Below are 25,632 nucleotides of genomic sequence, written 5' to 3'. Positions count from 1 at the left end.
TTCAGAATGTTGATAGCAAATAGGCCTATATTGGTAATAAAACACATCCATTTTTGGTCGGTCACAATATTGCCATTGTGTCCCCTCAAATATATTGGAATTATCAGCCAATGGTTTGAATACCCTTATGCTATAGTGAGAAAACTTCGTAAAGAATTAGAAAATAACTCGACTACCTATCTTTAATTGTATTCATCTACAATTATCAATTAATATAGACACTAGAACAATGTATTCACCTACATATAGATGTTCTAGTGATCCAGTATATGGTATATCTCAATAAATTTCAGCACTTAATTGTACCTAAGAGAATATTAGAACATAAGGACCTAGATAAACACTTCACAGGATAATTATATTATTATGTCCTTTTTGGTTGAGAAGACCTCAGAATAAAGTCATATGTAGGTTGTCAACAATAGAAGCTAGCTTTAGCACTGCGGCAAATTTCCAAGCCGGGAAAAGCTGACGGTTATCTCTAACCCTGGGTCGATTTCTGAGATTTAAACCGAAGCTGTCTGAATAACTTCAGTTTCCTTTTCCAATGACTCATTTCTTCCCTCTTCCCGAGCAGCAAGACCCAGATATATCGAGTCAACACAAACCTGCACAAGAAACGTGAAACCAACAAAATAGAATGTGATGACTCCATTCCATGAGAAGGGACCACTGTATACAGTATGCGCCCCGGTTGCAAGCGCGAATATTATTGGCATGAGAATGTTGACAATTGCTAGTTCCTTGGGGAATAATGGTTTTTTGCGTGTGTCGATGATGATGGCATAGGCGAAAGCGAAGTTCTGTACCATGAACGTTGGCCAAGGCATAAATGCAACGAGCCACTGGGGTTGATAGGGCGTCAGTGATTTAAAAACAGCACAAATGATTGCACATATTGACAACCAAGGGTTTACTCACAAAAAAGTCGTTCAAGGCGTGAGTGATCTCCACTGGGCGATCAGGACGATATGACGCGATGGCAAGAACTATTCCAGGTAACATAAACGTCCAGATCCCCGCCGCTGCTGAAGCCAGTTGAACTTGATGGATTATATAGGGTATATTGGGAATGCGGCGAATTTGGTAGGATATAGCAGCAGAGAAGGGTAAATAGAAGCCTCCGGCTATCATATTAATCGCAGCACCAGCATGAATGCGTTTAGTATGGTCCTGATAGAATTGCGCAACCTTCTCAGCACCCCAGGAGGGTTTAGGTGGGGGTATAAAATCGGCAATAGCAAACGAGACGACAAAGAAGATCACAGATGCTGCACCACAACAAGCGCTATAGTATTGAATGGCGGTATTGCTCAGAAACCAGGAGCGAGACAAAGCCTCCGTCTTGTCCTCTAACCAACGATTGAGTCGCATGTTGAGCTGATGCCGTATGAGGTTTTCAAAGACTACTTGAAGATTTGGTGACAAAGATATAAGTTACAGGGAGTAATGAGAGAAACACTGACAATCATAGATATGGTTGGATAGATCACGACTTCAACTCTTGACGATGACAAGTTATATAAGTGCTTTCCCCTGTGTACCAGGACCCGACGGCAGGATCCTCATACCGGAGAATCCCGTCCCCGGATTTTCGAAGCCGGTAATTTATTGCTCTCGGATCCGAATATTAATTAAACAGTTAAGATGTAGATCATTGATCACGGTATAATAATTATGGAGAGACTCCGGCTCGGAACTCGCAAGTCGGGACTCGGGTCTTGGATTTCCCCAACAAATTGGCTTGACATCGATCTCCCCGCATTATATAGTAGACCTATTAAGCAATTCATGAAGAATAGTTCGGTAACCGCCGAAATCATGTATCTTGTTCCTCTTCTCGGTCTCTGTTCTTCTTTGCCTGTAAATAGCCGGCCAAAAGGAGAAACAATACCCATCAGAATCGACACGTCATTATTGTGACATGATTCAGCTATACGACTGAGCTATGACTCCGGAACTCTAGTTGAGCGTAGCAGCGCCGCCGTAAGTGAATGTAGGAATTCAGTGATATTTTTACTTCTATAGATGCAAAACAAAAATGGCAAGGAATAACTCTTTGACGTTGAAATAACATCTGTTTATATTGTTCTTAGGCAGACTTCGGAGGTCTAAGCAAAGAGAATAATACCTAATAAGAAAGCATAATACGGAAATGACAACATCACATACATATACACACTATATGTATCCTCTTGGCTTGAAATTGGAAATTCTATCTAGGTGGACACCCTGTCCATAAGAGGAGGAAATCTCATTCTTCTCCATCTTATCATGCTCTCATTCTCTATCCTGCTGGGTCAGGTTGTAATTATAGACTTTGAGCCTCCCACCAGTCTCTTATCGACCTTCGACCACCCAAAGAACAGGTGGAATCTTCGGACCAATGAATCTATAAACGGGCTAATCAAAAGAACGTCGTTGTGTGATTAAACATCCCAACCAGCGCACTGCATTCATAGACAATGGTAAATCGCATTCTTATAGTATTCTCCCTCTTCATGTTCATCAAGCGCGAATGCCTTAATACATTATAACATATATTGGCAAATGAGTGAAGAATCACGAAGAAAATAGCGGCAGAATTATATCCAGAACAGCCGTAGGTTTAATCAACAAGTATCTAGTGGACCTGTTTAATCCGCTGGGTTTGTCTAACTGTACAATTTATAAATTGTTGAACCTCGATTCTGCTCAATTAGATTGTAAAGAAGATATAGGTTCATCAACGTGCACGCTACACTTTCTTTCCGGTTGATTCGTTCAGGGGGTGCCATCATATAGACCTAATATATGTGTCTTTGGCTAGCTTCCTATATCAAGTCTAAATATTTCAGCTTCTACTGGATTTTAGTCAATATCGCAGTTTCTGATCAGGCAAGGTGTATAGTGGTGGGTTAGTATTGTTGGCCTATATAGTCTATGTGAATATAATGCCTAGCTTTCTTGTTGTGTGGTTTCCAGGTGGTATAGCTAGAAAGCTTTGGATTTGACATGATGTTTATTCTAGTACAGATAGTAACAGCCGCTATGGGCAGCCCTTTATAAAGACCTTGCTGAGGCTAAGATTAGTAGGCCCTCAGAGGCTGAGGAGGACTTTAAGGTGCGTATATTACCATGCTCCACTGCTAGTTATGGAGGTTATTAAGGTTTTAAAGGGCTGGCAGGAGCCCTTAAGGGGCTTTAGGAAAGGGAGGGGGAGGTTGTTGAGAAGATGGTTTAGGGAAAGAGTGATAGCTCCAGGCACTAGGCAGTTTATAATTGACAGGCCCCTCAATAGCGCTGTGTAGGTAAGTAATATATGGTAAAGAGTGTATAAATACATTCATAAAGGCTCTTTTGATAAATAGACAGACTGAATACGTTAAGAAATTACTAGGAAAACTGATGATACCCTACCAAGAAAGTTTTAGCGCAGGTGTCGACATGAGATTCTGGGTGTGCGCATTAATCACCATTTAAATTTAGAATTGTTTTTCAATAATTCATTTCTTATTTTATATAGTAAAAAGGAAGGCATGGCTATATCCGCAGTAAACTGATCCTCAAACTTCCAGGATAGTACCATTCGTTACACAACGTTTCATAACAGTTACAAGCACGTTAGCACGTTTTCATGTAAATAATTTAAACAACTTCAATAATAATAAAACTGGCAAAGCTTTGGGAACGTACTGCAACTGATTGATGTGCTTGTAATCTTTAGCAAGCTCGCCACAACATTGTAGCAATGTTTATATATGTATATTATAGCAAAACGGACTATGTGCAGTTCTCTACATACATAGGGATTTGTATATAGAATCTGTTAATTAATCTTTGTAATCAGTGCTCAAATTATTACTATAATATCATTGATATGTATAGTTATATTATATATACATGATTTCATGTTCAATTGGTAGATTTCTCAATTGATACATTACAAGTATGCACAATGCAAAAATAAAAATCCGAGGCCACTGTACCAGGGGGGGTATATCTTCCGTTGCATATTACTAAATGAGTTCTCACTTTTTCCCTACGTTACCCAGACCATCCATTTCATAGACAATATGCCGTGCCGCTCCTGGCCTGCCTTCAAGCTCATTTAGGGCCGAGGAACCTAGTTCAGTTAGGGCTGATGAGCCTAGTTCATGCGACGCGTGAACCGACGCCGGTGCTGCCGATGCGGCTAACTCGGATTTCTTTTCTCCGTTCCAGGGACTCTGCGACTTGTCTTTGTTACGACGAGGGCGTATGTACAAGAAAAAGACAGCGACGAATATAATCAGAACGCCGGCGATGGCCACGCCGATTCCGACTCCTGCTTTTGCCCCCGTCGAAAGACCCTGGGAAGCGGGTGACGAATTGGATGCTGGAACGGATTGTTGTGTTTCAGTGGAACCCGGGGAGTCTACTGTAGTTGTGGGAGGTTTTGTGGAAGTTGTAAGGCCAGTTGTGGTGGAAATTGACAGGCTTGTTGTTGCGGTAGAAGTCGAAGGGGCTGTAGTTTCGGTGGCACTTGGAGGGCCTGTTGTTGCGGTGGCAGCTGAAGGACCAGTTTGCACTGGAAGGGGATCACTCGGTTGCCATCGAATCGAGACTCCTAGTGCCTCATAGTAATCGTTAACGCTCAGCGCTAGTGTTGCTGCAGGCGTCGTGTTCGTGTTGTACGTGACGATTGCCACGGTCGAGGTGGGTTGTCTGACAGTGCATGGATCGATCGTGGCCCATGGGTAGAGGGAAGTATCACTCGCCGCACGACATGCGTATCCACTAAAAACCGGTATTGATTAGTATTGTGTTTCAACGACTCCAAGGAATCAAATAGGAAAAAAGGAAACATTGAACTTGAAGATCACTAACCTAGGACAACACGTCGCTCTATATTCCGTACGAGTTCCGCTGAAAGTATGAGTGCTAGCATCGCATCCAAGCGTGTAGCTGGCGGGACAAATCCCTGGTGAATAGTGTACTAGCGGCGCCCATCCTGATGGAACACACGCTGCTGTGCTCGTTGTCGCCCCGAGATGAACCCACGAATAACCACCCGGGATATCCTCGGACGGGATAGAAGTGACCTCTAGATAAAGGTCCCGGAGACAAGAAGGAGCTGGAGTGAACGTTGTGGTTAATGCACCCACTGCCGTCGCAGTCATATCTCCAGTACTCGAAGTAGGCATGGCTAGTGATTCTTAGTTGAGAGTTTCTTCTTCCTCCTAGTTTTAGGTGTACTGAGGTTAATCAGACTCGATGTGAGTCTACTGTTGTCCATTCATTCTTCGGGGCCAGGAAAAAGACTGCAATGCAAATCCGTAAGTATCGATTGAAAAGTATGCGTACATGTTATTGATTGACTCCTGATCGAAGGTGAAGAAGCTACAAGCGCCAAAGACAAACATAATTTACTCGTGTTGTTATGAAATGAAAAGCCCCTGATCCTGCTGACTTTTTTCTAAACTAGCTGCAGTGAGTTGAACTGCATATGAACGAAAGGTTAGGGTATCATACGCTATAATATAGTCTTCCGAGACTGGCCAATCCGCCCTACCTCGGCCTTAACTATTACTTGGCATGTCGGATGGCAGTCTCCTACTAGTAATATGTATTTCTGATTAGTGCTAGTATTCATTACTAGCTACAGAAACTCTATACTCTATTTCAATTTTTTTGTTGGTTGTTTCTTATTTCGTAACCGTTGAATACAGAATCCATGGTTGATGTTATTACTTTATCCCCAGGGTAGGTTTCGATTTTGGCTGCAAATTATCTAATATACTCCAGACACTCCAACGTCGTATTATGTGATATTATGGGCGTAAGACTACCAAAATGGTAACGAGTCTGTCTATCACTAGCCCCAATAGGGAGGCTCACCCGTGGCGGATTTCAGATTCCTCTCAACTTAATAAACCGTCCCAGCTGACTATATCTAATGACTATATGGTAGTCTAAAACCGCTTAATATTTTGGTACTTAATCAAATTTCTATACCTCTTGTATCTGTTTAAAAGAAGAGCCTGACTCGCAGGCGACGACCGTACGTTTAGCCTTCCAGAAGGGTGGCCAGGGCCCCGCCAGCCGCCGTAAGGCCCCCCGAATCTCCCTGTGCGGAAATTAGGGACTGAGGCTAACTGTGGCCCACTGAGCAATGCCATGGGGGCGAGAGGCCAGCTAAGAAATGATAATGATATATATCCGTATGCATTAAGCATACTAATTACGCCTAAACGTCCGAAACGCAAAGCCCCAAGCTAGAGAGAAAAAGGAAATCAAGAAAACTCTAATATGTATCCTCGAGATGACATAGGATTCTAGGAATATAAATTTCGATTTATCTAAATGATACTCTCTTCAAAATCGTATTTTCCAATCGTAGCTTAACTTACACTTCAATTAAAGATTAGTGAGAGGCGATCGTTTATATCCACATATCTGCTATATACAGGTGCACATCTATACTACACATTAGACTCATTTTGATACCGCCTACTGAAAACCTTCCTCTTCGACTTCCTCAAACTCCCATCCACCCACACCAAACACGGCAGCGCGGTTACTCCCGCCAACAACCCCAACGTCCACGCCATCGTATTCCAGCCATAATTCTGTTTAATCAAGCCAGCCCAAATCGGGCCTACCAGCGTCCCCACGGCAAACGCGACATTGAACAACGCATACGCCTGCGCATACGCGCCTCCCTTTCCCATTGCGCCCGGTGGGCTGGATTCCTCCTTCGCGATAACCACGTGCGTGATCTCGGCCATTATGGGTGGGAAAAGCAGCGTCATTGCGCAGCCGATCAGCACGAGGAGCGCGATCAGGAGGACTTTCTGGGAGAGGGAGTTGTGTGTCACGAGCCGCAGGAGGACGAAGAGCGGGCAGGAAAGCAGGAACCCGACGAAACAGAACAGTCGGCCGCCATATTTGTCGGAGAAGTACCCGACGATCGGCGATGCGAGCGTGGGTATTACGATGGTCAGGTAGAGGATGCCAGACTGTAAGCTGCCCCAGCCGAATTTCTCATCGACGAAGATCGGGAGGATCGAGTCAAAGGAGGCGACCAGGGAGGCTTGTACGATGGAGGCGAAGAGGGCAGCCAGGAGGCGGCGGGAGGCGAGGAGGGTGATGACGGGTGGCAGATGGGAGCGTAGTTTTCGGAGTTTGGTGGTGGGTTTGGTTTGGGGGAGGGTCTCGGTGATGTCCTCGGCATCTGGTGCTTCTGCTTCTGCGTCCGCTTCCGCTTCATTTGAAGCAGTACGGTGTACATTCCCTGACGAGGCTGATGTGCTCTCCTGCGGCGGCATAGAGAGGGCCTCCTCCGTAGCCCATCTCCTCGCGTCCTTCTTCTCAATCAAAACAACACGACATACCAAATCCAAGCCGATGAAGGCATAGCACAATGCCCAAACACCGTTATACCCAGCCTTGGTAAACAGCACACCCCCCAGAAGCGGCCCGATCATGAACCCTGTCGTCATTCCCAGGCTGACATATCCAATGTACTGCGCCAGCATCTCTTTCGGCACTGTATCAGCCAGCAGAGCAAGCCCAACAACCCAGACCACCGCGGCCGAAATGCCCTGCAGAAGACGGCCAATCACATAGACCGGCACGCTCGTTGCGACATTCAACATGATCGTTGCACCTAGCAATGCGATCAGGCCCAGCAACAGCGGCCAGCGGCGGGCTGAGATTCGGTCTGAGAAGAAACCGCATATTGCTTGATACTGATTAGCACGGCTTAATAGGACGGAATATGATTGGCGTACGAGAAGATACTATCAGGCCAGCACCATACACAGCAAGCAGAACGGAGACCCAATACTGAACTGCCCCAATATCAGCATAGATTAAAGGTGAAAGATGGGGTATGTCGGTATCTACCTCTATCCTCATCAACATGAGCCCTTTCCCTCAACGCAAATGGAATGACGGGGACAATCACGCCGTATAAAAAGACCTATCCCAAATCAGCATTCATCCAACAAAACCACACAAAGTGGATGGAGTGAGTACAAACATCGGTAAAAACAGACAACGTGACCGTCGAAACAATAAACCAATTACTCGCTCTATACTTCAAGCCGATGGGTGGCTTATCACCGCCAAAAATGCGCGCGAGCATTACGATGCTACCAAAAGCAATACTGAATCCAGAATTCTGCAATGCAGCAGTCATCTACTGTCTATCGCTAGGTGGAGAGGGGAATGACGCTTTAGTAGACCAAAGGCCGAGGCGCATATTGTAGGTAAGTTCCTCGGAACCCACATACTAGACCTGATAAAGCTTTGTCGGCCCGGAAAATAATTATGTGCTGCTGCCTGGGTTGCATTTGGATCGCAATTGTTAGCTTCTCCATCCATTTACCAAATCAAGTTAAGCTGGGAGATGCGCACCGGATCCCCCGGGTTCCGAGCCGGCAGACAGAATTGCTTATTTAATACAAGTATTAGTATTAATGATGCATAATGCACCGCCACAGGAACATTAGAGTATTAAAGTATTGGACCCAATAATCGTGTATTGCGTATTGTGGATATAGGTACGTATATATTAGTATACACCAGCTAAATCAACCATGCTCGAAAAGAAACAAAACAAATATAGACACGAAGAATTGCAGATGACCGACGGCAGAAACAGAGAGTAAAAGCAGACTGCGGTCTGTGGGTGTATGCAAGAAAAGGATGGCTTTTACGACACGGAGCGGATATTCAGAATTGTCAAAGATGGGTGGATAACTCAGTCGTCGTCGAAGATTTGGAACGTGTTGAGTAGCACCGTTTCGATGACTCGGTTTTGCCAGCCAGAGTCGACGAGATTGGCCCCGGAAGCGCCCATGAGGGTTGGTCTGTATTCTGTTAGCATTGGATCATCCTGCTCAGATAGGAGACTTGCCCAAAGCAGATTGCGATGTTACCAGCACTCATACGGTTGCTGGAAGCATGCTCCTGGACTCGGTTGAGATGCTATCAAAGTTAATATAAAAATCACAAACGCGAAAACCAAAACTTACCAAGACCAAGGCGCGTAGCGTCGCGTAGTTGGGGTCCGGGAGACCATTGATAATAGCGTGAAGCGTATCGCGGCGTTGGTCTTGATTGTCGACCCCTGATATCACGCACGCATTAGCTTATTTCACTGGCAATCAATTGGTGCATTCTTACGAGCAGCATTTATGAAGTCGGCGTAATTTTGCCGGGTAAACAGAGGATCTGGTAGCTCGCGGAAAAACTGCTTCAGTAGACCCGCCACACTGTTGACATCATGGAAAAAGCTCTCGGGATTCGTGAAATCAACCTTGGAGGAATCTAAAAAGCTATCAGCACCGTCACTACCTGTGTATTGGTATAGTTCTCACCATTATCGAATAACGACTTCATATGGTTGATGTGGTTGGCACTCCCTGATTGTCGGTATATCCCTTCCATGTCAAGCCCAAACATTTCAACAGCTTGAATGCATTGGTAGACAATTACCGGGACTGCGGTTCCATCTCTGCGGAAAAGATCTTCTAAAGAAATCCCAAATACCGGGTTCACCGGAGGAAGATTATTCTGATATCCATTGGGTGGGTGCATCATCGGGGCAGTGGACTGTGTTGGCTTGTATACAGGACCAGTGGGATAAGGGGGCCCCGAAGGCGGTTGTTGTGGACGTGACGAGGTAGAACTTGGGAACGCTTGATATTGTGCGGCAGAGTGAAAGCTGTCTGGGCTCTGCTGGGACGATAGCGAGGGTAATTGTGTTTGCGGTCCTTGTCCACCTGGCGCGGATGACGGTGGCACAGATGGTTGCGAAGGAGCTGACAGAGGCGATGGCTGGCGTGCATTGGTACTGTTTGGCTGCGACGAAGGCGCTGACGTAGGAGCTGGCCCAGGTGCGGAAGTTGTTGGACCTGACCCAAGGGTCTACATAGACGAGTCAGCTGTATTCAGCAAATTTTAATACGTGTAGACTCACATGATGTCGAACATATTGTACCTGTGGAGCTGCGACTGAGCCGCTGTTCCCTTCAAAGCCCAGAATATGCCGGTTGAAATCCCCTTCGCTATCAATGTCGTGAACAACCTCTCGAAGGCTCTTGGGCCCACCACCTGTTTCGTTTTTCAACGGGCTGACGCTGAGACCTTTACCGAGGAGATGTTTTTCATTGAAAGAAGCTGTCTGCTGTTAGCCTCCGCAACCGGAGAACTGCGATACGCGTCTTCACGTAATTAACATACCATATTTCTGTAACTGAAGGGTGAGGCCAGAATCGCACTCGAAGATTAATTGTCGCATTTGGTGAACTGTCTGGGGGCGGTGGGTCGTGACCAATTCCTGGCGTGCCGACTGGGCAGCTTGTACTTTAGCCTTATAATCTGCGTCGGCAGCCTGGACCTTGCGATTGAGTTCCTCCTCTTGCTGAACCGCTGACTTATGTCCCTTCAAGCCAAACTTCCCTCCTTGCTTATCACCAGTCTTGACGCGATCGTACTGCTCGGCCAAGGTGTCATACTTTGCCTTTGCCTTCTCCACCAGCCCCTCAGCATCCTGGACTTTCTTCTCTGCTGCCAGACCAGACGCCTTCCACTGCTTGCGGCTCTTCTCGATATTCTCGGCCAACTCGTTCAGATCGGTAGACATTTGATACAGTGAGACGGCGAATTGAAGCCCGTGGTCGGCCATTTGCTCGTGTATTCTCGAGATTTCATCCTGTGCGTGGCCGTACGAACCCTGACGCGAATCCAACCGGTGCGCGGCTTCCTGGGCGCTGCGGGCGATTTTTTTCAGACCGTGAGCATGTTCCTCTTCCAGTCCTGATCTCTTCTTCAGAAAAAGGGCATAGTCCTGTAATTATATAAATCATAAGCACGGAGTTGCGAAAAGGGGTTTCGGGCTGACGAACCCGAGCGGCGGCAATGCTCTGCTTCAGTCTGTTGAGGAGGGTTGTGACACCAATCTGTACATCAATTGTCGGTCAGCTGATTGTATGTAGTGAAGAGAAGCTTTGCGTCGCACCTCCGACTGCAGGATCTTCTCAAGACGCTCTTTCGTCTGGGTGTCGACAGGGGCCGGGTCGCTCGCGCCGACATCAGACAGCGGCTGGGGGGCGTCGGTGTGGGGAGTGCTGGCTCCGTCGTCCTGCGAGGGACGGAGCGCAGACAGTGAAGTGGACGGAGAAGAGGCCTCTGCCATGGCTATAGCCCGTGAGTCTGTCGTGTCGGCGTGGACACTGAATGCGGAGTAGGAGTAAGAAGGGGGATTAGGATTATTACTGTGGCTACGTTGGCCACGTTGACGTAGGTGTGTCCTTTAGCGCCCGTCGGGCAGACGCACAGCCACACTTTCACCTCTTTATTCTTACCACTTATTATTATATTGACAAACATTCATTTTTTCATGGCATTATTTATTATTTATGCGACCTATATTCCTGCTTGCTCTGCTTGAACAATTGACTGTATGTGGCTCGTTCTTTGACTTAATTGATTGTGTGTGATTGCTGATGGTTATAAATAGGTTTAGTTGCAAGTAACTTTAGTGGCACAGTTCAATTTGGATATGGAAATAGCTTATTTTAAAACAGATATAGCTAGTAAGTGGAGCATATTAAATTCTTAACGCATTATTGCCTTCATATTACAGCGCCTTGTCACTTCGGCTTTACATGGTCCGCAACTCTTCGACTCACTCCCGCAATCTAATCCTTACTAGGTTTAGTCTGTTAATGTAGTAATTTACGAGTTGTATTAAATGTATGTATACATCGCCAGATGTTGCTTCTTGTATCGTAAATACGCAGGACTTACCATATCCCTTTTTATAGACAGAAAGCTTGGAGAGAGTAAGCCATCGGGTTCTAAATAAAAATACGTGCCAAAATTTTTGGTGGACTCCCAGGATGGGTTTCCGTTGCCTTCCGTTGATTATCCTGTAATTAGATGCCCGGGACTAGGCTACCATGCGAAAAGTTTCTTGTTTCAGTTGAGGCCATCAAGGCGAACCCCTTGGCGTGAAAGCCTCCACTGAGATAATGCTTCAGATTTTAATCCATACTGGCCTTTGTGGTGGCCACCACCCAGTCGATTCCGACTACATAATAGGAGAGGTAAGAATGATACATGTCCATGATCACTTGGTTTCATATGGAGCGCGAGCAATCTGATATACAGTGGACAGCATTACTTAGTAACTGATTAGACGTAATGGTTAGTAGAGCATAGTAAATACCTTAGGATAATTGAAATTCACACTCTCTGTCAATGTTGCACTTTTAAATAGTTTAAAAAACGTTATTATTTGATATTGCAGCATGAGAAATTCCCCTTCCTCTGTTACATAGCTTTTCTTTAAATTAGACTATGGAATTCTTAACCGTCACCCTCCTCATCCATGACGTGTAGATAGGCGGGGTTGAGTTGGTGGCTGGCTGGAGCCTTTCAATATCTGCATGTTGACTATGAGGCAGACAGGTCACTTTCAGCCAATTGACCCTGGTCTATTATGCTGTTACACCTAAGTGGTGGCGAACAAGCTCAACTTCCTGCGTTTCGCTGTTCACCAATGTGACCAGGGGGGTCCATCAACAAGAGTATTAGACTCTAGGAAAACATAATTTTCTTTGGTTTAATAGATGCTGGTTGTGCAATAATACGAATATGACTGACAGAATGCGACGGTATCGAAATGTTTTGGACGTTGAGATGTAAGTCTCAACCCATGGGAGATTTGGTTGCTACTCAATCGTAACCCGATCATTCTTCATGTTACGTACACTTCCTATAAGCTAAATCATAAACGGGCAAAGACGAAAAGGATCATAAGCTCCACCTTGCGAAAAAAAAACAGTTCTTTCATCAATGCGCATACTGAGACATGCTAGGGACTTGCTTTTAAAATTCCCGTTCGGACATATCATGGCGGCCCGTAGCCCATCATCTGTCGATCGTAGCTAGGACTGCTAGCCTATCACTAATTTCCAGGTAGCCGTGCTACTGCTCCACATGTAGTGGCTGCCTGAGTCAACTTAGCGGAGAGGCTTCGTACATCGCTTCACCTCCGCCAACTGGTTCACTATCTGTGTGATCGGCACCACCAATAGATCTGCAAACTGATGGCCGAAGATTAATTACGTCATTTCCTGTGGCCTATTTGTGAATTACAACACACCTCATAACCTGTGTACCCTATTATCCGCCCAACTGAACTGGTGGAGCTGAACACATCCGTGTTGAGATCGTGGTATTAATACCCCCTAACCCTCTTCCACCTCAATCATCCATCTGACTATCTTAAATCATCTCTCATTTCGCATTCTCTCTTCCCCAAAATGCTCGCCGCAACCGATGTCCCATTTGACGCGTCCCAGTACGCATTTCGGACAAATTTTGATGGCCTCACTGTTACCAACAACGCTTTTTCACCTCGTCTTGAGGATGCGAAAAAAAAATTACCAGGATGCCCTCTCAAAGTTCGAATCTGATGACAAAGAAGCACGGAAAAACTACAATGAGGAGAAGGACGAAGGCTTCACTTCTGATAAGTTTGAAACTTGGGTGACCCAGAATGTAAGTCCATGTAAATTGATTAAGTATTGCAAGTCATAAAGACCCATTATGTCCTAACTTTCTACTCATAGAGGCCCTCGTGGGGTGTGTCAAAGAAAACCCTGCAGGGCAGAAGTGACGAATTAACTCAGACTGCGATGGCTGCCTTTGGATTAGCTTACCAGGAAAAACTTGAAAAGGACAAGTCGGATTTCAGTAAAGCAGCATTCCAGGCAGGTCATTATCCCGAATTCATCTAGGAGATAGGTGGGAAACAAATACTAGCTAGGGCAATTAGATTTAAGCTTGCATAATGTCTACAGAGAAGGCCTTGATCAGCCACATCGGCAAACAGCTAGTCGTCTCAGCAATTACATCAAACCATTGGAAACAAAGCGAATTAGGAAAAGATAACCAATGATAGTATTAGTGATTGATATATGCTAATTGCATATCGAATGTCAAGAACTAAATATGAGAAGAATGAAGTCCTCTGGATCCTTTAACTAAGAACGTAGGTCATATATGTAGCGGCTACACAAGCAGCGCAGCTATTGTCGGAGCATAGGAATGAACAGAGCAGCAAGATGAGATTAAACGGACGATTTTTCGATACCTTCTGATGTTTCCGCTTGTTTTGGCTTAGTGGGTAAGATACCTATATTTCTCACAACATAGTATGTCGGACTTTATGTGTTAGAACGAATTGGGATTAGTAGCAAATTCGATTGGACTGAGATACAAGCCTGAGTTGTAAAGAACTCATCTATCTTGACGTATTTATACGCGAATATACACTAATATTCGCCATCAGGGATAAGTTATTAAAAATTAAGTAGTGTTTTCGCACTATCGAACGTAGATTTTGGATATTTCGAACCTATCCCTAAAACGCTTAGTCTCAAATATTCTGACACAAGTTGATATCGTGGTTCGTGATACCCTTGACTATCCTGCAATTAACTAGCTGCCCAGGACTAGGCGATCAGGCTTAACTAGTTGGTAGCCTTGCAGTTGTCTCATTCTCAGACGATGGGCCGCTAGCAGGGGCCCAACCCTTGACCGAAATTCTGCCACTTATTAAGCTAAGCTGAGTAAGTCAGATAATATCCCTTAATACAAAACTATATAAAAGATAAAAAACAATTTATTTTTTTTAAGAAGAAGCTATTTTCACTAATTTAAGGTTCATATTAATTAGTATATCTATTCCGTTTTTCGGGGGAAGATATTATGCTAATATAATCTAAATGGTAAATTATTTAGGTATTGAAATGTAGATATATGGAATTTATTATGTATCTATATTAGGCCTTTGGCAATAATTTCAATTTTATTTGTTAAGTTTTATAAGTTATTTTGTCTTCAAAATCAGTGTTCAATGGATTTTTATATTCTTCTGGGCTATTGCTATCCATCTGGTGAAGGGTGGGACACTTCGCCGGTCAAGGCCACATTTATGAAAGCAAGTGCTCATTCCCAATTATGTACTCAAGAGCTTGAAGAGCCCTGGCCACCCAAGACAGCTTTAATTTCATCAAGTTTATCCTCCCAGTTAGTCTCGGGCTTGGGCTTTGGGTTCTTAAACGGATCAGCCCGCAAATACTCAACATCCACAAACACATCACGACTTAGCTTCATCCGTCCTTGGGCAAGAGGGCTACCCAATTGGTCCAAGAGACCTGGCCCTTCGGCCCAGGGGTCCTGTTGCGGATCATAATAGACCTTAACATCATACGTCTGTCCACTCTGGAAGAAAATTTGCCCTGGGAGGTCCTTATTGTTCTCGGGGAAAGGATGCATGCATGCCTCACGAGCGTTAGTCAGAGCGAGTATTAGCCCACTGTCACGATTCCGTGCATCACTAAGATGTTGTTTAATGCTCTTCGCCAATTCCGACTCAAGCTCAATTTCTCCTGCAGAAAGTGATATGTTCGGACTTTTAAGAAGCATATGAGAGATATGATGCTCAGACTCAGTTCCGTACAGATAAAAAGGCATGAATTGCTGCGGATATTCAAGGTCACGATTGGCGCTGTTGAGTGGTCGGCTTATCACTATCTTTTTAATGCTCACACGAGCGTCGAATTCATCCGTGTCTTTGTAAACACTCTTTGAGCTATCTCTTTCTTTTTTTGTATCTTCCATTCGGATAGAAATCTTTCCATCGAAAGTTTCATAGTTCTCCACTACCTTTTGAAGATCAATTGATTTGGAAGACCGCAGTACAATATGAGCAGTTGGATGATGCTTTTCTTTCAGAGCGAGGTATTTGGCCCTTGTGGAGAGGTATTTTTCCTTTGTTTCTTCATCCAGAAGAGAAACCTCCAGGATGATCTGCTGTCTTCCAGTCGCACGATCGAAAGACGACAAATGCTCTAGGAACACCTTATCTGTGCCTCTCATGAGGAACTCTGCAGGATACTCTCCAGGGTGGTTCCTTTTCCGTACTCTAACAACCTCTTCCCTGACCACTTCCTGGAAGTAATCCATTAATTCGCCGATGAAATCGCGGTCCGTTGGGAACGGACTCATGACCACATTTCGTAGAACCATCAGGTCTTGGCTGCACTTATCGATACCCAGTCTCTCCATGAAATGCTGAGCACATTTGCCGTATAATTGAGGCTCGAACTTTGTGGATGTCAGGTAGAGCGGGATGGCTGCAGGCTTACCGTTTGTGTCGGTCACAGAGAGCCTGTCAACAACATTTTTCATGAAATAATTTGCTTCTTCAATATCACTGTTGGGCTTTCCGTCCTCACCAATCCAGTTCAATGCGAAGGCATTGATGTTGGTATCAGAGCCAAGCCCGCGAATGTATTGCATGACTTGGTCATTTTCGGCCATCTCCTTGTTCGTCATTGTGAGGATATTGTCATGAATCCACTTCCTTTCCTCATCAACCGTCTTGAAGACCAAACCTTGTCCTTCATTTTTGTCGTTACTCGTCTGCAAACCATGTCCTTCCAACTCAGATGAAAGCCGGTTGAAAGGAATGCAGATAAAGTAAGGTTTGTTATTGTTCTTGTCTAAGTTACGCGGGTCGACGTGCATGGCAGCGTAATGGGCCGACAGCTTGGATTGTCATTAGCGTGAGTTAAAAGGAGAATTTGGAAAATTGGAAGGGACAAAATAATAATCAGCTCCAATAAATGAATGTAGAAGGAATAAAAGAAGCGCGGACCACCTACTCTACTACTGGTGAATGCTGCTTCGCCGAGAAGCCTTCCGTAACCATTAGGGTCGAGACCAATGGTCTGATTCGATAGCCAAGTAGCCATTGCAGCAGCACCGGGTTTGCTGTGATATATTTCAGTCTGTATTTGCTTGTCACAACTTTTTATTTGCCTTACCTTCCCTCCACTCCATATATCCCAATATTCTCCGAGCTCCCCTGAGATAGGTACGGTGATGACCATGTCACCAAAAATCTCATCCTACCATCACGATAGCAAAGGGATCCGGCAGGATATGGGATATAGCCAGCCTTGTGTGGATCCACGGTGATAGAGTCGGCATGTTTCAGTGCCAATAGGTCCTGCTCCGTCTCTTGCTTCAATGTGAGAGAGGGCACGAACCCCTCTGTCTTTTTGCGTGGAGCTCCAATTTTTGGAATAACAGGCTCAAAAACCTTGGATCTGTCGATCATGGACATAAAGTATCCACCCCATGCCGCATCCGCGTGTACCAAAAAGCTCAGCCCCTTGTTTTGGAACTTTTTGCGTAATTCAATTATGTCTCGAAGACGATCGACTGCTCCCTCTTCAGTCGAGCCGATTATCGCCACGACAGCATAGACAGCTTGGCGCTCCTCCAAACACCTGTTCAGTTCCTGTTCGAGGTTTTCTAGGCTGACATGGCCGTCTAGATCGACCTCAATACCGTGCACGCAGCCCGATCCAAGTCCCGCGATAGCTAAACTGTTAGCAACAGTTCTGAAATCCCAAGATTTGATACGTACCTGCTCCCTTGGGCCAACTGTAATGTCGAGTCTTGGACGCAAAGTACTTTATAGGTTTATCTATGCCGAAATAGCGCTCCAATAAGTCCTTGCCGGCAGTCTGGATATTATACCTATCCAAAACACCTTCAAGATACTTCCCAGTGATGCCAAATTGCTTTCTCAACGCGTCTGGGAGCCCCAAGACCGTCTCGGGTTTGAGGTTGAGAAGTTCCCACACACTGAAATCTTTGAATGGTTTCTCATCGCCTAGGCAAGTAGTAACCTTAAAGCTGTCGGCGATAAACCACAGTGCGTCTTCCTTGATAGCCATATATAACGCAAGTGGGTAGAATTTGAGATTCCTTGCTTGATCCCTGTGAGTTTGGATCTCGAAAACAGAATACCAGGATACATACCAACCCAGATGGATTCCAAATTTGCAATCGTGCCATCTGCAGTGATATGGCCCCATGCTAGTGTATCCTGCTTCTTTGTTGTATTGTAACCAAACATTTTGCATAGCTGCTGTCCAGCTTTGAGCTCAGTCACAGTCGTGAAAGGCGAAGCTTCAAGTGCTACATTATTCGGGTTGTAGAGCATAGTCATGAAGTAACCGAGAATACCAGGGGCGGCAAGATCGGTACACATATGCCCCTGGTACCTTGGAGACCAGAAAGGAATACTGTGCTTGCCAAGTAGATGTGCTGCTTTTGCTACGGCTTTCTCGAAGTTTTTTGTAGCATTTTGGAAAGGGGCAGAGTTTTGGATTTCTTCTGTGATGAATTTCTATTCAACTTTAGCAGATCAATTCGCACAATCTTTGATTTAGGAGTGTTAGGCTTCAGTTGATCTGTTTCAGAGAAGTGCAAACAAGGATAGAAAGAGAAAGAGAGTACGGATGAACCTCATCAAGTGTGTGGTAACCAAGTCTGGTGTCTCGCAGCTCATCAAAGATCCGATTGACATTCCTTTTGAAAAACTCCAAGTTCTCTGCCTTTGGGCCGATGAAATAGCTCGAAATAATTTGGTGGAAGTTTTTATCAAACGACATGTTTTAGCTTGCTTTTTTTTTCCTTACAGCTTGTGTTTGTTATAGACTTATCTAGATAGTATGGTAGAAGATAAAAGATAGTAAATTTCACGAAACACTGTCGGTTGGTCATATTTATATTCGAAGGAGACTTTCACTTCAAGCCTGCTCCATTCGTCACACCACCAGCGGATCAGGATTTCTGCAGCAATTTCCATGCATCACGCATAGTGATTAAGCTGAAGATAAGTTGTCACGCATAATGCATTTTAGCTGAGCACTCCTCGTCAATCTGGTAGGAAAACTTATAATCCTTGCATCAATTTGTGGGGATCTTTCGACGTTCTGCAGCCAGCCACTGACACTATCTCGCCTTTGTGGCAGCCATTGATTTGACGAGTGATATAGACGTCAAAGAACGAGGGCTCGGAGCGCATTAAGCTCCACTATACAGCAACGAATGAGTATCATGTTTATTGTAGTCACTTTTCCATGTTGATATCAAAGCTATGTAGTCTAATTACAACAGAGATTACTATGACGGACTTTCTTGATCCAGAATGGATCGGTCTCGAATCTAACAGAATCTTGTAAAAGGGTCCGGCATAATTCCCTTCCGTGAGGTTGTATTCAAGACCCACGAGCTTTTTCTGTATCTATCTAATAGCTTGGTTCTGTTGAAAGTTAACCCTGCATTGGGGTAGTGAAGTGGTGAGCTGGGGTTGATGTAGCGCCTAGTAACGCAATCATGCATTTTTAGCGTATATCCTTCCCACCTCGGGTAGAATCAAGGGTATACATGCAGCTCAACCCCGCCATGCACATCCCGACCCGTCATTTTCATCGATCAAAGACTGGGAAAAGGCCGTCGGTGATAAAACATATGTCCGATCTATCGGACAGCTCATAATAGACAAGGTAACGCAAACTATCACGACTCATCAGCGGAGCTATCATATAGGACGCTTGCAGGCCCCAGTTGAGCTGTTACGCTGTTAGGTGAATGGGAAATAAATAAACTATTTTACAATCCACAACTCTTTGATAGAAAAAGTCGATTGTATCTTAGGCGAATATAATAGAGAAGCTGGCATTCATATTATACCAATTATAAAGCGACTTTTGCCAGCATCAATGACAAAGCATTGGAGCAATCAGCTAGCCACCGTCGTGAGCAGATTCGCGCGGACAGAAGCGGACTGCAAAAGGTATTCGATTGGTTCTGTATTTGCCGATCGCCCTAAAAATGAATCGAATTTGATGCAGGGCTCAGCTGTGAGAGAGAGTAAACGGAAACGGGCGGGGGAAAACCTCAGATGGAGATGTGATTTTACTGCAGTGGCGGTATGCAAGTTGTCATGAACCCGCAGTTCGATCCACAAGAAGATCCTAAAACAGGATTTTATAAGCTTAAGGACGCACTATTCGTGCCAGTAATGGAGAATTGCATTCTGGGGCTGGAATTCGGTCTGAACGTTTTATAACACTGAAAATAATAAATGATCGCAATGGTGATGACGTTGGTCATGAGCGTGTCATTGAAGAGCAAATTGGGCGACAAACCGTATCATACCGCGGCCGTGGCATTGTCCGAACCTGCCTCGAGAGCTTTGAGGTGACTGGACCTCTAGACTGCCATCTATGTTGGTCTATAAGCCTCTGCGAGAGCCGCTCTGGACTCTCTAAAAACGTTTTGTCGACCAAAGGAGAGAAAAATGGCTCGGTAGTTAATGCAACACCGAGTTCTTTACGGTGAATAACGAAACAGGTAAGAGAAGGTCAGAGTTGTACAGGACAACGATATGAAGAAGGACGAGGCATGGAAAACTATAACTTCACCATGCAGAATCATAGATTGAGATAACTTGATATGCTCCTGAGCAGTGGCGTCATTAGAATTATGAGAGCTCATGCGCATGCTCGCTATTTTGGGAATGACAGAAAATGGTAAACGTGATCTTAGGAATGAATCCATGAGAATATTGGGGCATACGAAGCAGACTAAGTGGAACCAGAGCTTCTGGATCGGTTATATACCTGGACAACGGGTCGCGGAACCCTAGATCCCAGAGGAAGTTCCAACACATAATCATCTATCTATATGTTCAGAGCGACATGTGCTCGCTAAAACAGTCTACTTAGGATTAACATATTATAGCATTTGTTATTTAGAATTGCATGTTTGTAGTAAAATAAGAAAAAGAGAAGTCAGAAATATCGATAAAGATAATGGATTTTGGTAATTTATATCATTGCTAATTTATTAAACTTAATTTTAACTCCATATACGGAAGTACTTTTGTTGACCTATTAGGATGCAGGGGCGTGTGGATTACAGCACTAGACTCTGGTACCTGCACCTGTCGCGTAACTAGTTAGCTTGTACTCCGCCTGCTCTGTGTACCTTCATTCCACTCTCTCCCTTTAAACCCTTTCGCTCGTTGTCTTTCTTTTCTGTTTTCTGTTCCCACGTTGCAAGTCTCCAAGGTTTAATGATGCCGTCGGTTGCATCTTGCCTCCTGGCTGCAGCCGCAGCTGCCTGGAGTTTGGCCTCCACGACCACTGCATCCAGTGACAACGATACCGATACTCTGGTCACCCAGCAAATCGACAACCACCCATATCCGTATGATTTCCCCCAGCTGGGTGCTAATGGCACCGATATCTTCCCTATGCGCCTTTGTAATGGCTTCAAATTAGAAGAGGCCAGTATCGATGAAATCCAGGTGGAGCTCAAGTCAGGCAAATTGACTGGCGTCCAACTGCTCGAGTGTTACTTTGAACGGATCTACCAGTTGCAGCCGTATTTGAAGTAAATCATAGATCTTCTCCCAGGCGGTCTTCGCTATTAACAAATATAGTGCTGTCCTACAATACAATCCCGATGCAATGGAGATCGCGAAAGTTTTGGACGAAGAACGCCAGCGGGGAATTGTCCGAGGGCCTCTGCACGGAATTCCCTTTCTGGTCAAAGACAATATTGCCAGCAAGGACAAGATGGAAACCACTGCCGGTAGTTGGGCTCTAGTCGGCTCCGTGGTCCCTCGTGATGCCCATGTTGTGTATCGTCTACGTCAGGCCGGTGCGGTGCTGCTAGGCAAGGCCGCTCTCAGTGAGTGGGCGGACATGCGCTCAAACGACTATTCTGAAGGATACTCCGGACGGGGTGGCCAGTGCCGGAATCCTTACAACTTTACTGTCAATCCTGGAGGGAGTAGCTCGGGTTCCGGCGTTGCAGTTACATCCAACCAGGTGCCTTTCGCACTTGGGACGGAAACTGATGGCAGTGGTGAGTCACACCGTTGAGCTGGTTTTACTGGCTGGGACTAATTTGTGCAGTGATCAACCCTGCTGAAAGAAGTGCCGTTGTCGGCATCAAACCTACTGTCGGTCTGACCTCTCGAGCTGGTGTCATTCCCGAGTCAACTCACCAGGATTCTGTCGGCTGCTTTGGAAAGACGGTCCGTGATGCAACCTACGTCTTAGATGCCATCTACGGCATCGACCCTCGCGATAATTATACCTTCGCTCAGGAGGGCAAACCCCCCCGGGGAGGCTATACCCAATTTATAACAAAAAAGTCTGTGCTCAAAGGCGCTGTATTCGGACTCCCGTGGTTGTCCTTTTGGCAGTACAACGACCCGACACAAAACGCTCAGCTCGTGGAGCTTTTGGATCTGATTCGTTCTGCTGGGGCGACCATCATCAACGGAACCGAGCTTCTATCCTACAAAGATATTGTCGATCCCCAGGGGTGGAACTGGGATTATGGAACACAGCGCGGATACCCCAACGAATCGGAATATACGTACGTCAAGGTCGACTTCTACAACAACATCAATAGTTATCTCGCCGAATTAAACAACACGAACATGCGCTCGCTCGAAGATTTGGTCCAGTACAATATCGACAACGTTGGAAGTGAGGGTGGTCTTCCTGGGGTGAACCCAGCTTTTGCGTCCGGTCAAGATGGATTCCTCGCCTCGCTGGCAACTAAAGGTATCATGAATGAGACATACTGGCAGGCGCTGAGCTACTGTCAACGCACGAGCCGGGAAGATGGTATTGACGCAGCTCTGCACTCTAACGGTCACAACTTGACTGCTTTGTTGGTGCCTCCCGACTTCGGCCCTACGTACCAGATTGCGGCCCAGGCAGGATACCCAGTCATTACGCTTCCTGCTGGAACCAACAAGGAGTCGAAGATGCCCTATGGTCTGGCACTCATGGGCACCGCATTCTCGGAAGCGACGCTCATAAAGTACGCCAGTGCAATTGAGGACCTGCAAGTTTCTTCCAATACCCCTTGGAAGCGGACCCTACCTACATGGAGTGGCTATCTAGATCGAAATATTCCTCTCATCAATGCTTAGCCTTGTATATACTCAGTAGATAGGATGCTTTATCATATTGTAATATGTACTCTGGGCCCTCACACCAGTTTCAATGCCCACGGTTCCTTTCTCAGCTTCAAGGATGGAAACTCCTTTGATATCTGAAATGGACCTAAGCCACTTTTGGATCTGTAAAGAGCTGGAGAGATATCTCAATCAGAAAAATAATTATATACTATAGATTAGGATATCTGAGAGCTAGTACTCGGATTTGATAACAAGAAATAGTGTAAAGAAGCTAAGTCGCTCTAGACACATACATGACCTGGAACGACCGAAGGAAGAGAAAGAGACTAGAGCCACCTCCGCGAGCCCTACCCACAAAGACCGGCTGTATTCTCTAACCTTGATTTTCTCGCACCAACCGTAGCACTCATTGCTGTCTCACCACTCAAGCAACGCTACGAGTGCTTTTTCCACCATTACTTCCTTCGGAGGCGCCATTGAACATCCCAATTGTGTTGAAGACCTAATGCTGGTATTCAAGTCCTCCATTCATGTTAAGTATCTTTATATTGATTATCAATGTGTTCCGGCCACCCTATATTATGCGCGACCTCGTTCACGGGAGCATTCACTCACTGAGCCGTTGCGCCAAAAAACGAGAACATTGAGAATGGTGATTCCTCTTTACGACTCCCCCATATAGAAAGGTTGCCAGGACTGACACATGCCATGCCATTATCCACAAACGAAAGGTCTGTTCCTATACAAGTTCCGGTGCGAAAGTCAGTCTACTCGTCCTAAACTTCAAGATGTCATATTATCTATATCTTTACCAGTCTATAATAAGGCTAATAAATATTCTGAGCTATACTAATTTCTGAAATTAAGTAACCACCTTAGAACTTCAACTCAAATACATTAATATGTACGTACATGTGGCTTATTTAGAACTATCCATGTTGTATCTTCAACATAAACCAACTATTTATGGCGAACAACCCTAACATCGATCCATTAGCCCTGTATCAACAGCTCTCTAGCCTTCTCCGATCTCGGCTTAATCACACACTGGAAAGTATCTGGAACACCGCTTAATCCATTGGTAAACGAGACGGTCTGTTTAATAATATTCCCATCTTTATCCACTGGGCGTTTCAAATCCATTGTCGCTAGCAGAGTCGCCAGCAAAATATAAACGCCAGCCAATGCTAGGTGCTGCCCAGGACACACTCGCCGTCCGAAACCAAATGGCCCCTCTGGGAAAGGCTCCCCTTTCCCACCCTCTGCGATAGGAATGTATCGATCAGGATTAAATTCATCTGGTGAAGAGTAGTACCGCTCATCATGTGTCATAGCCCATGCATTCGCAAACACCACCGAGCCTTTCGGGATATGGTATCCCTTGTAAGTATCATCTTCAACCGTCGCGTGTGGAACTCCCACAGGCGAGAGCGGTGCCCAGCGTGTTGTCTCTTGGATGGTATGCTCCAAATACTTCAATTCTGCGCGGTCTTCAAAGGTCGGTAATCGTAAGATATCCCCCTTCTCATCGATCCCAATCACACGGTCGAGTTCCGCTTGAGCCTTCGCCTGTATATCAGGGTTGAGCATCAGATTCAGGATGGCAACGATAATAGTCGACCAGGTAGTATTTCCACCCGCGATGGAAATCGCTCCGGCGGCACCCTTAAGATCGGCGACTGTCGCTTCATTAGGCATGTTTTTGCCCTCATTTTCGAGATAGCGACCGAAGTGAGTGCGCATGAAGGATGGGAAAGTGGCCTTTCCGGCACGGATCAAAGGTTCAGTGGCATCCCATGGTGCATCATGGAGTCTCTGGATAGAAGCCTTCGTTCGCCGAGCATGTGCAAGCGGTTTGAATATGTCCAAGACAGCACAAACGCTCGGAAGATACCGAAGTAAAGGAAACATATCGACAATCGAAAACCCCGGAACACCACCCTCGCCAGTTGCTTCCTCCACGTCAATCGCCATTTTCACATACGGGTCATTCTGTTCTTGGACATCAATACCAAACCCGATACGCAGCACCACTGCGGTTGAGAAATTTCGCAGAAGACCCTCCCATTTCTCTGGTTGATGAAGGATTGCCTTGATCGCGCGTCGAGCTTCTTCAATCTGGATCGGCCTGTATGTCTTGCAGGCTGATTGCGTGAAGGATTGCTGGAGCAATTTACGGTGTAGGCGAAACTGCGGGGACCATCGTAAGAAGGTCAGGGTAACACCCCAGCCCATCACTTCGAAAAGTACGAATCGCGGGCGGTCGGCATAGTTGGCTCCTCTCTTATCGAGCAGATCGTGGGCTACTTCAATGCTATTCACGACTACGATGGGCCGTCCCAAGACGTTGAAAGAGAGAATGTCGGATTTGTAGTCTTTGCCCCATTGCGTGTACTGGTGCTCGGGATGGTCTTGAGGAATAACTCGAAGATGTCCTATGATCGGCTCGCCTGGAGGTCCTGGTGGTAAGGGTAAATCTCGTTTCTTGAAGTGAGGATAGATGGCCCAGAGAACCACGGCGGTCGCTAGAAGAGGCAGCGCGGCATACATGGAAGCGGTGTGGAAGTCTTTACGTGTCACCCACGAGTCGTATTATACAGTCCTTGCCATCGGTCACACCAGGCAAGGATCAAAGAATGACGCAGTTGATTCTGCCATATATATCCATCAAATAAGGTGGTTGAAGTGGGAGAATTGACCCGGCAACTGCTGGTGACGTATCATATCCGCCTGCATAAAGCGGGGATCTTGTGCGACGTAGGATATAGGCAGTTCGG

General features: G+C 45.6%; 8 protein-coding genes across 8 annotated transcripts; 2 read left to right on the top strand and 6 right to left on the bottom strand.

The window, feature by feature from the left end:
• Positions 1–311: 311 nt before the first annotated feature.
• BGW36DRAFT_370112 (uncharacterized protein) lies at positions 312–1,628 on the bottom strand. The gene is made up of 2 exons (XM_046215212.1): positions 922–1,628; positions 312–845 (listed from the first exon to the last, which is right to left on the bottom strand). Exons 1-2 carry the CDS (start codon positions 1,372–1,374, stop codon positions 507–509), a joined length of 792 nt encoding a protein of 263 aa, XP_046076870.1. The 5' UTR covers positions 1,375–1,628; the 3' UTR covers positions 312–506.
• A 2,305-nt stretch (positions 1,629–3,933) lies between these two features.
• Positions 3,934–5,165, bottom strand: BGW36DRAFT_404156 (uncharacterized protein; the record flags this gene model as incomplete). Its single annotated transcript, XM_046218920.1, has 2 exons — positions 3,934–4,758; positions 4,849–5,165. 2 exons carry the CDS (start codon positions 5,163–5,165, stop codon positions 4,011–4,013), a joined length of 1,065 nt encoding a protein of 354 aa, XP_046076869.1. The 3' UTR covers positions 3,934–4,010.
• A 1,278-nt stretch (positions 5,166–6,443) lies between these two features.
• On the bottom strand, positions 6,444–8,110 carry BGW36DRAFT_394077 (putative MFS amine transporter; the record flags this gene model as incomplete). The annotated part of the gene is made up of 4 exons (XM_046217879.1): positions 6,444–7,705; positions 7,755–7,814; positions 7,870–7,945; positions 8,006–8,110. 4 exons carry the CDS (start codon positions 8,108–8,110, stop codon positions 6,444–6,446), a joined length of 1,503 nt encoding a protein of 500 aa, XP_046076868.1.
• Positions 8,111–8,489: 379 nt separating this feature from the next.
• BGW36DRAFT_370104 (putative Rho GTPase activator) lies at positions 8,490–11,242 on the bottom strand. The gene is made up of 9 exons (XM_046215211.1): positions 10,991–11,242; positions 10,878–10,931; positions 10,213–10,819; positions 9,950–10,149; positions 9,348–9,897; positions 9,154–9,297; positions 9,003–9,097; positions 8,885–8,955; positions 8,490–8,837 (listed from the first exon to the last, which is right to left on the bottom strand). The coding sequence occupies exons 1-9, from the start codon at positions 11,165–11,167 to the stop codon at positions 8,729–8,731; spliced, it is 2,007 nt and encodes a 668-aa protein (XP_046076867.1). The 5' UTR covers positions 11,168–11,242; the 3' UTR covers positions 8,490–8,728.
• A 2,059-nt stretch (positions 11,243–13,301) lies between these two features.
• BGW36DRAFT_404153 (uncharacterized protein) lies at positions 13,302–13,788 on the top strand (the record flags this gene model as incomplete). The annotated part of the gene is made up of 3 exons (XM_046218919.1): positions 13,302–13,339; positions 13,407–13,539; positions 13,611–13,788. The coding sequence occupies 3 exons, from the start codon at positions 13,302–13,304 to the stop codon at positions 13,776–13,778; spliced, it is 339 nt and encodes a 112-aa protein (XP_046076866.1). The 3' UTR covers positions 13,779–13,788.
• A 1,106-nt stretch (positions 13,789–14,894) lies between these two features.
• Positions 14,895–18,515, bottom strand: BGW36DRAFT_334881 (pyridoxal phosphate-dependent transferase; the record flags this gene model as incomplete). Its single annotated transcript, XM_046212916.1, has 7 exons — positions 14,895–16,442; positions 16,479–16,596; positions 16,713–16,821; positions 16,875–17,436; positions 17,483–17,830; positions 17,881–18,250; positions 18,369–18,515. 7 exons carry the CDS (start codon positions 18,513–18,515, stop codon positions 15,010–15,012), a joined length of 3,087 nt encoding a protein of 1,028 aa, XP_046076865.1. The 3' UTR covers positions 14,895–15,009.
• Positions 18,516–20,916: 2,401 nt separating this feature from the next.
• BGW36DRAFT_370094 (amidase family protein) lies at positions 20,917–23,072 on the top strand. The gene is made up of 3 exons (XM_046215210.1): positions 20,917–21,306; positions 21,356–21,783; positions 21,834–23,072. Exons 1-3 carry the CDS (start codon positions 20,987–20,989, stop codon positions 22,865–22,867), a joined length of 1,782 nt encoding a protein of 593 aa, XP_046076864.1. The 5' UTR covers positions 20,917–20,986; the 3' UTR covers positions 22,868–23,072.
• Positions 23,073–23,650: 578 nt separating this feature from the next.
• On the bottom strand, positions 23,651–25,521 carry BGW36DRAFT_370093 (cytochrome P450). Its single transcript, XM_046215209.1, has one exon. It carries the CDS (start codon positions 25,403–25,405, stop codon positions 23,849–23,851), a length of 1,557 nt encoding a protein of 518 aa, XP_046076863.1. The 5' UTR covers positions 25,406–25,521; the 3' UTR covers positions 23,651–23,848.
• Between the last annotated feature and the right edge of the window lie 111 nt (positions 25,522–25,632).

This window comes from Talaromyces proteolyticus (genome assembly GCF_021365285.1).
Source record: "Talaromyces proteolyticus strain PMI_201 chromosome Unknown BGW36scaffold_2, whole genome shotgun sequence".
NCBI lineage: Eukaryota > Fungi > Ascomycota > Eurotiomycetes > Eurotiales > Trichocomaceae > Talaromyces > Talaromyces proteolyticus.
This window is presented reverse-complemented; position numbering and strand designations above follow the sequence as displayed.

Excerpts from the sequence above, each read along its gene's own strand:
- BGW36DRAFT_370104 (XM_046215211.1), bottom strand. The coding sequence starts at position 11,167 with ATGGCAGAGGCCTCTTCTCCGTCCACTTCACTGTCTGCGCTCCGTCCC. Across the intron at positions 10,820-10,877 it reads AGAGCATTGCCGCCGCTCGG|GACTATGCCCTTTTTCTGAA; the intron begins GTTCGTCAGCCC and ends ATATAATTACAG. Across the intron at positions 9,898-9,949 it reads TACAATATGTTCGACATCAT|ACCCTTGGGTCAGGTCCAAC; the intron begins GTGAGTCTACAC and ends TCGTCTATGTAG.
- BGW36DRAFT_370112 (XM_046215212.1), bottom strand. The coding sequence starts at position 1,374 with ATGCGACTCAATCGTTGGTTAGAGGACAAGACGGAGGCTTTGTCTCGC. Across the intron at positions 846-921 it reads ACGCCTTGAACGACTTTTTT|TGGCTCGTTGCATTTATGCC; the intron begins GTGAGTAAACCC and ends TATCAACCCCAG.
- BGW36DRAFT_370094 (XM_046215210.1), top strand. The coding sequence starts at position 20,987 with ATGATGCCGTCGGTTGCATCTTGCCTCCTGGCTGCAGCCGCAGCTGCC. Across the intron at positions 21,307-21,355 it reads CAGTTGCAGCCGTATTTGAA|TGCTGTCCTACAATACAATC; the intron begins GTAAATCATAGA and ends TAACAAATATAG. Across the intron at positions 21,784-21,833 it reads GACGGAAACTGATGGCAGTG|TGATCAACCCTGCTGAAAGA; the intron begins GTGAGTCACACC and ends TAATTTGTGCAG.
- BGW36DRAFT_370093 (XM_046215209.1), bottom strand. The coding sequence starts at position 25,405 with ATGTATGCCGCGCTGCCTCTTCTAGCGACCGCCGTGGTTCTCTGGGCC.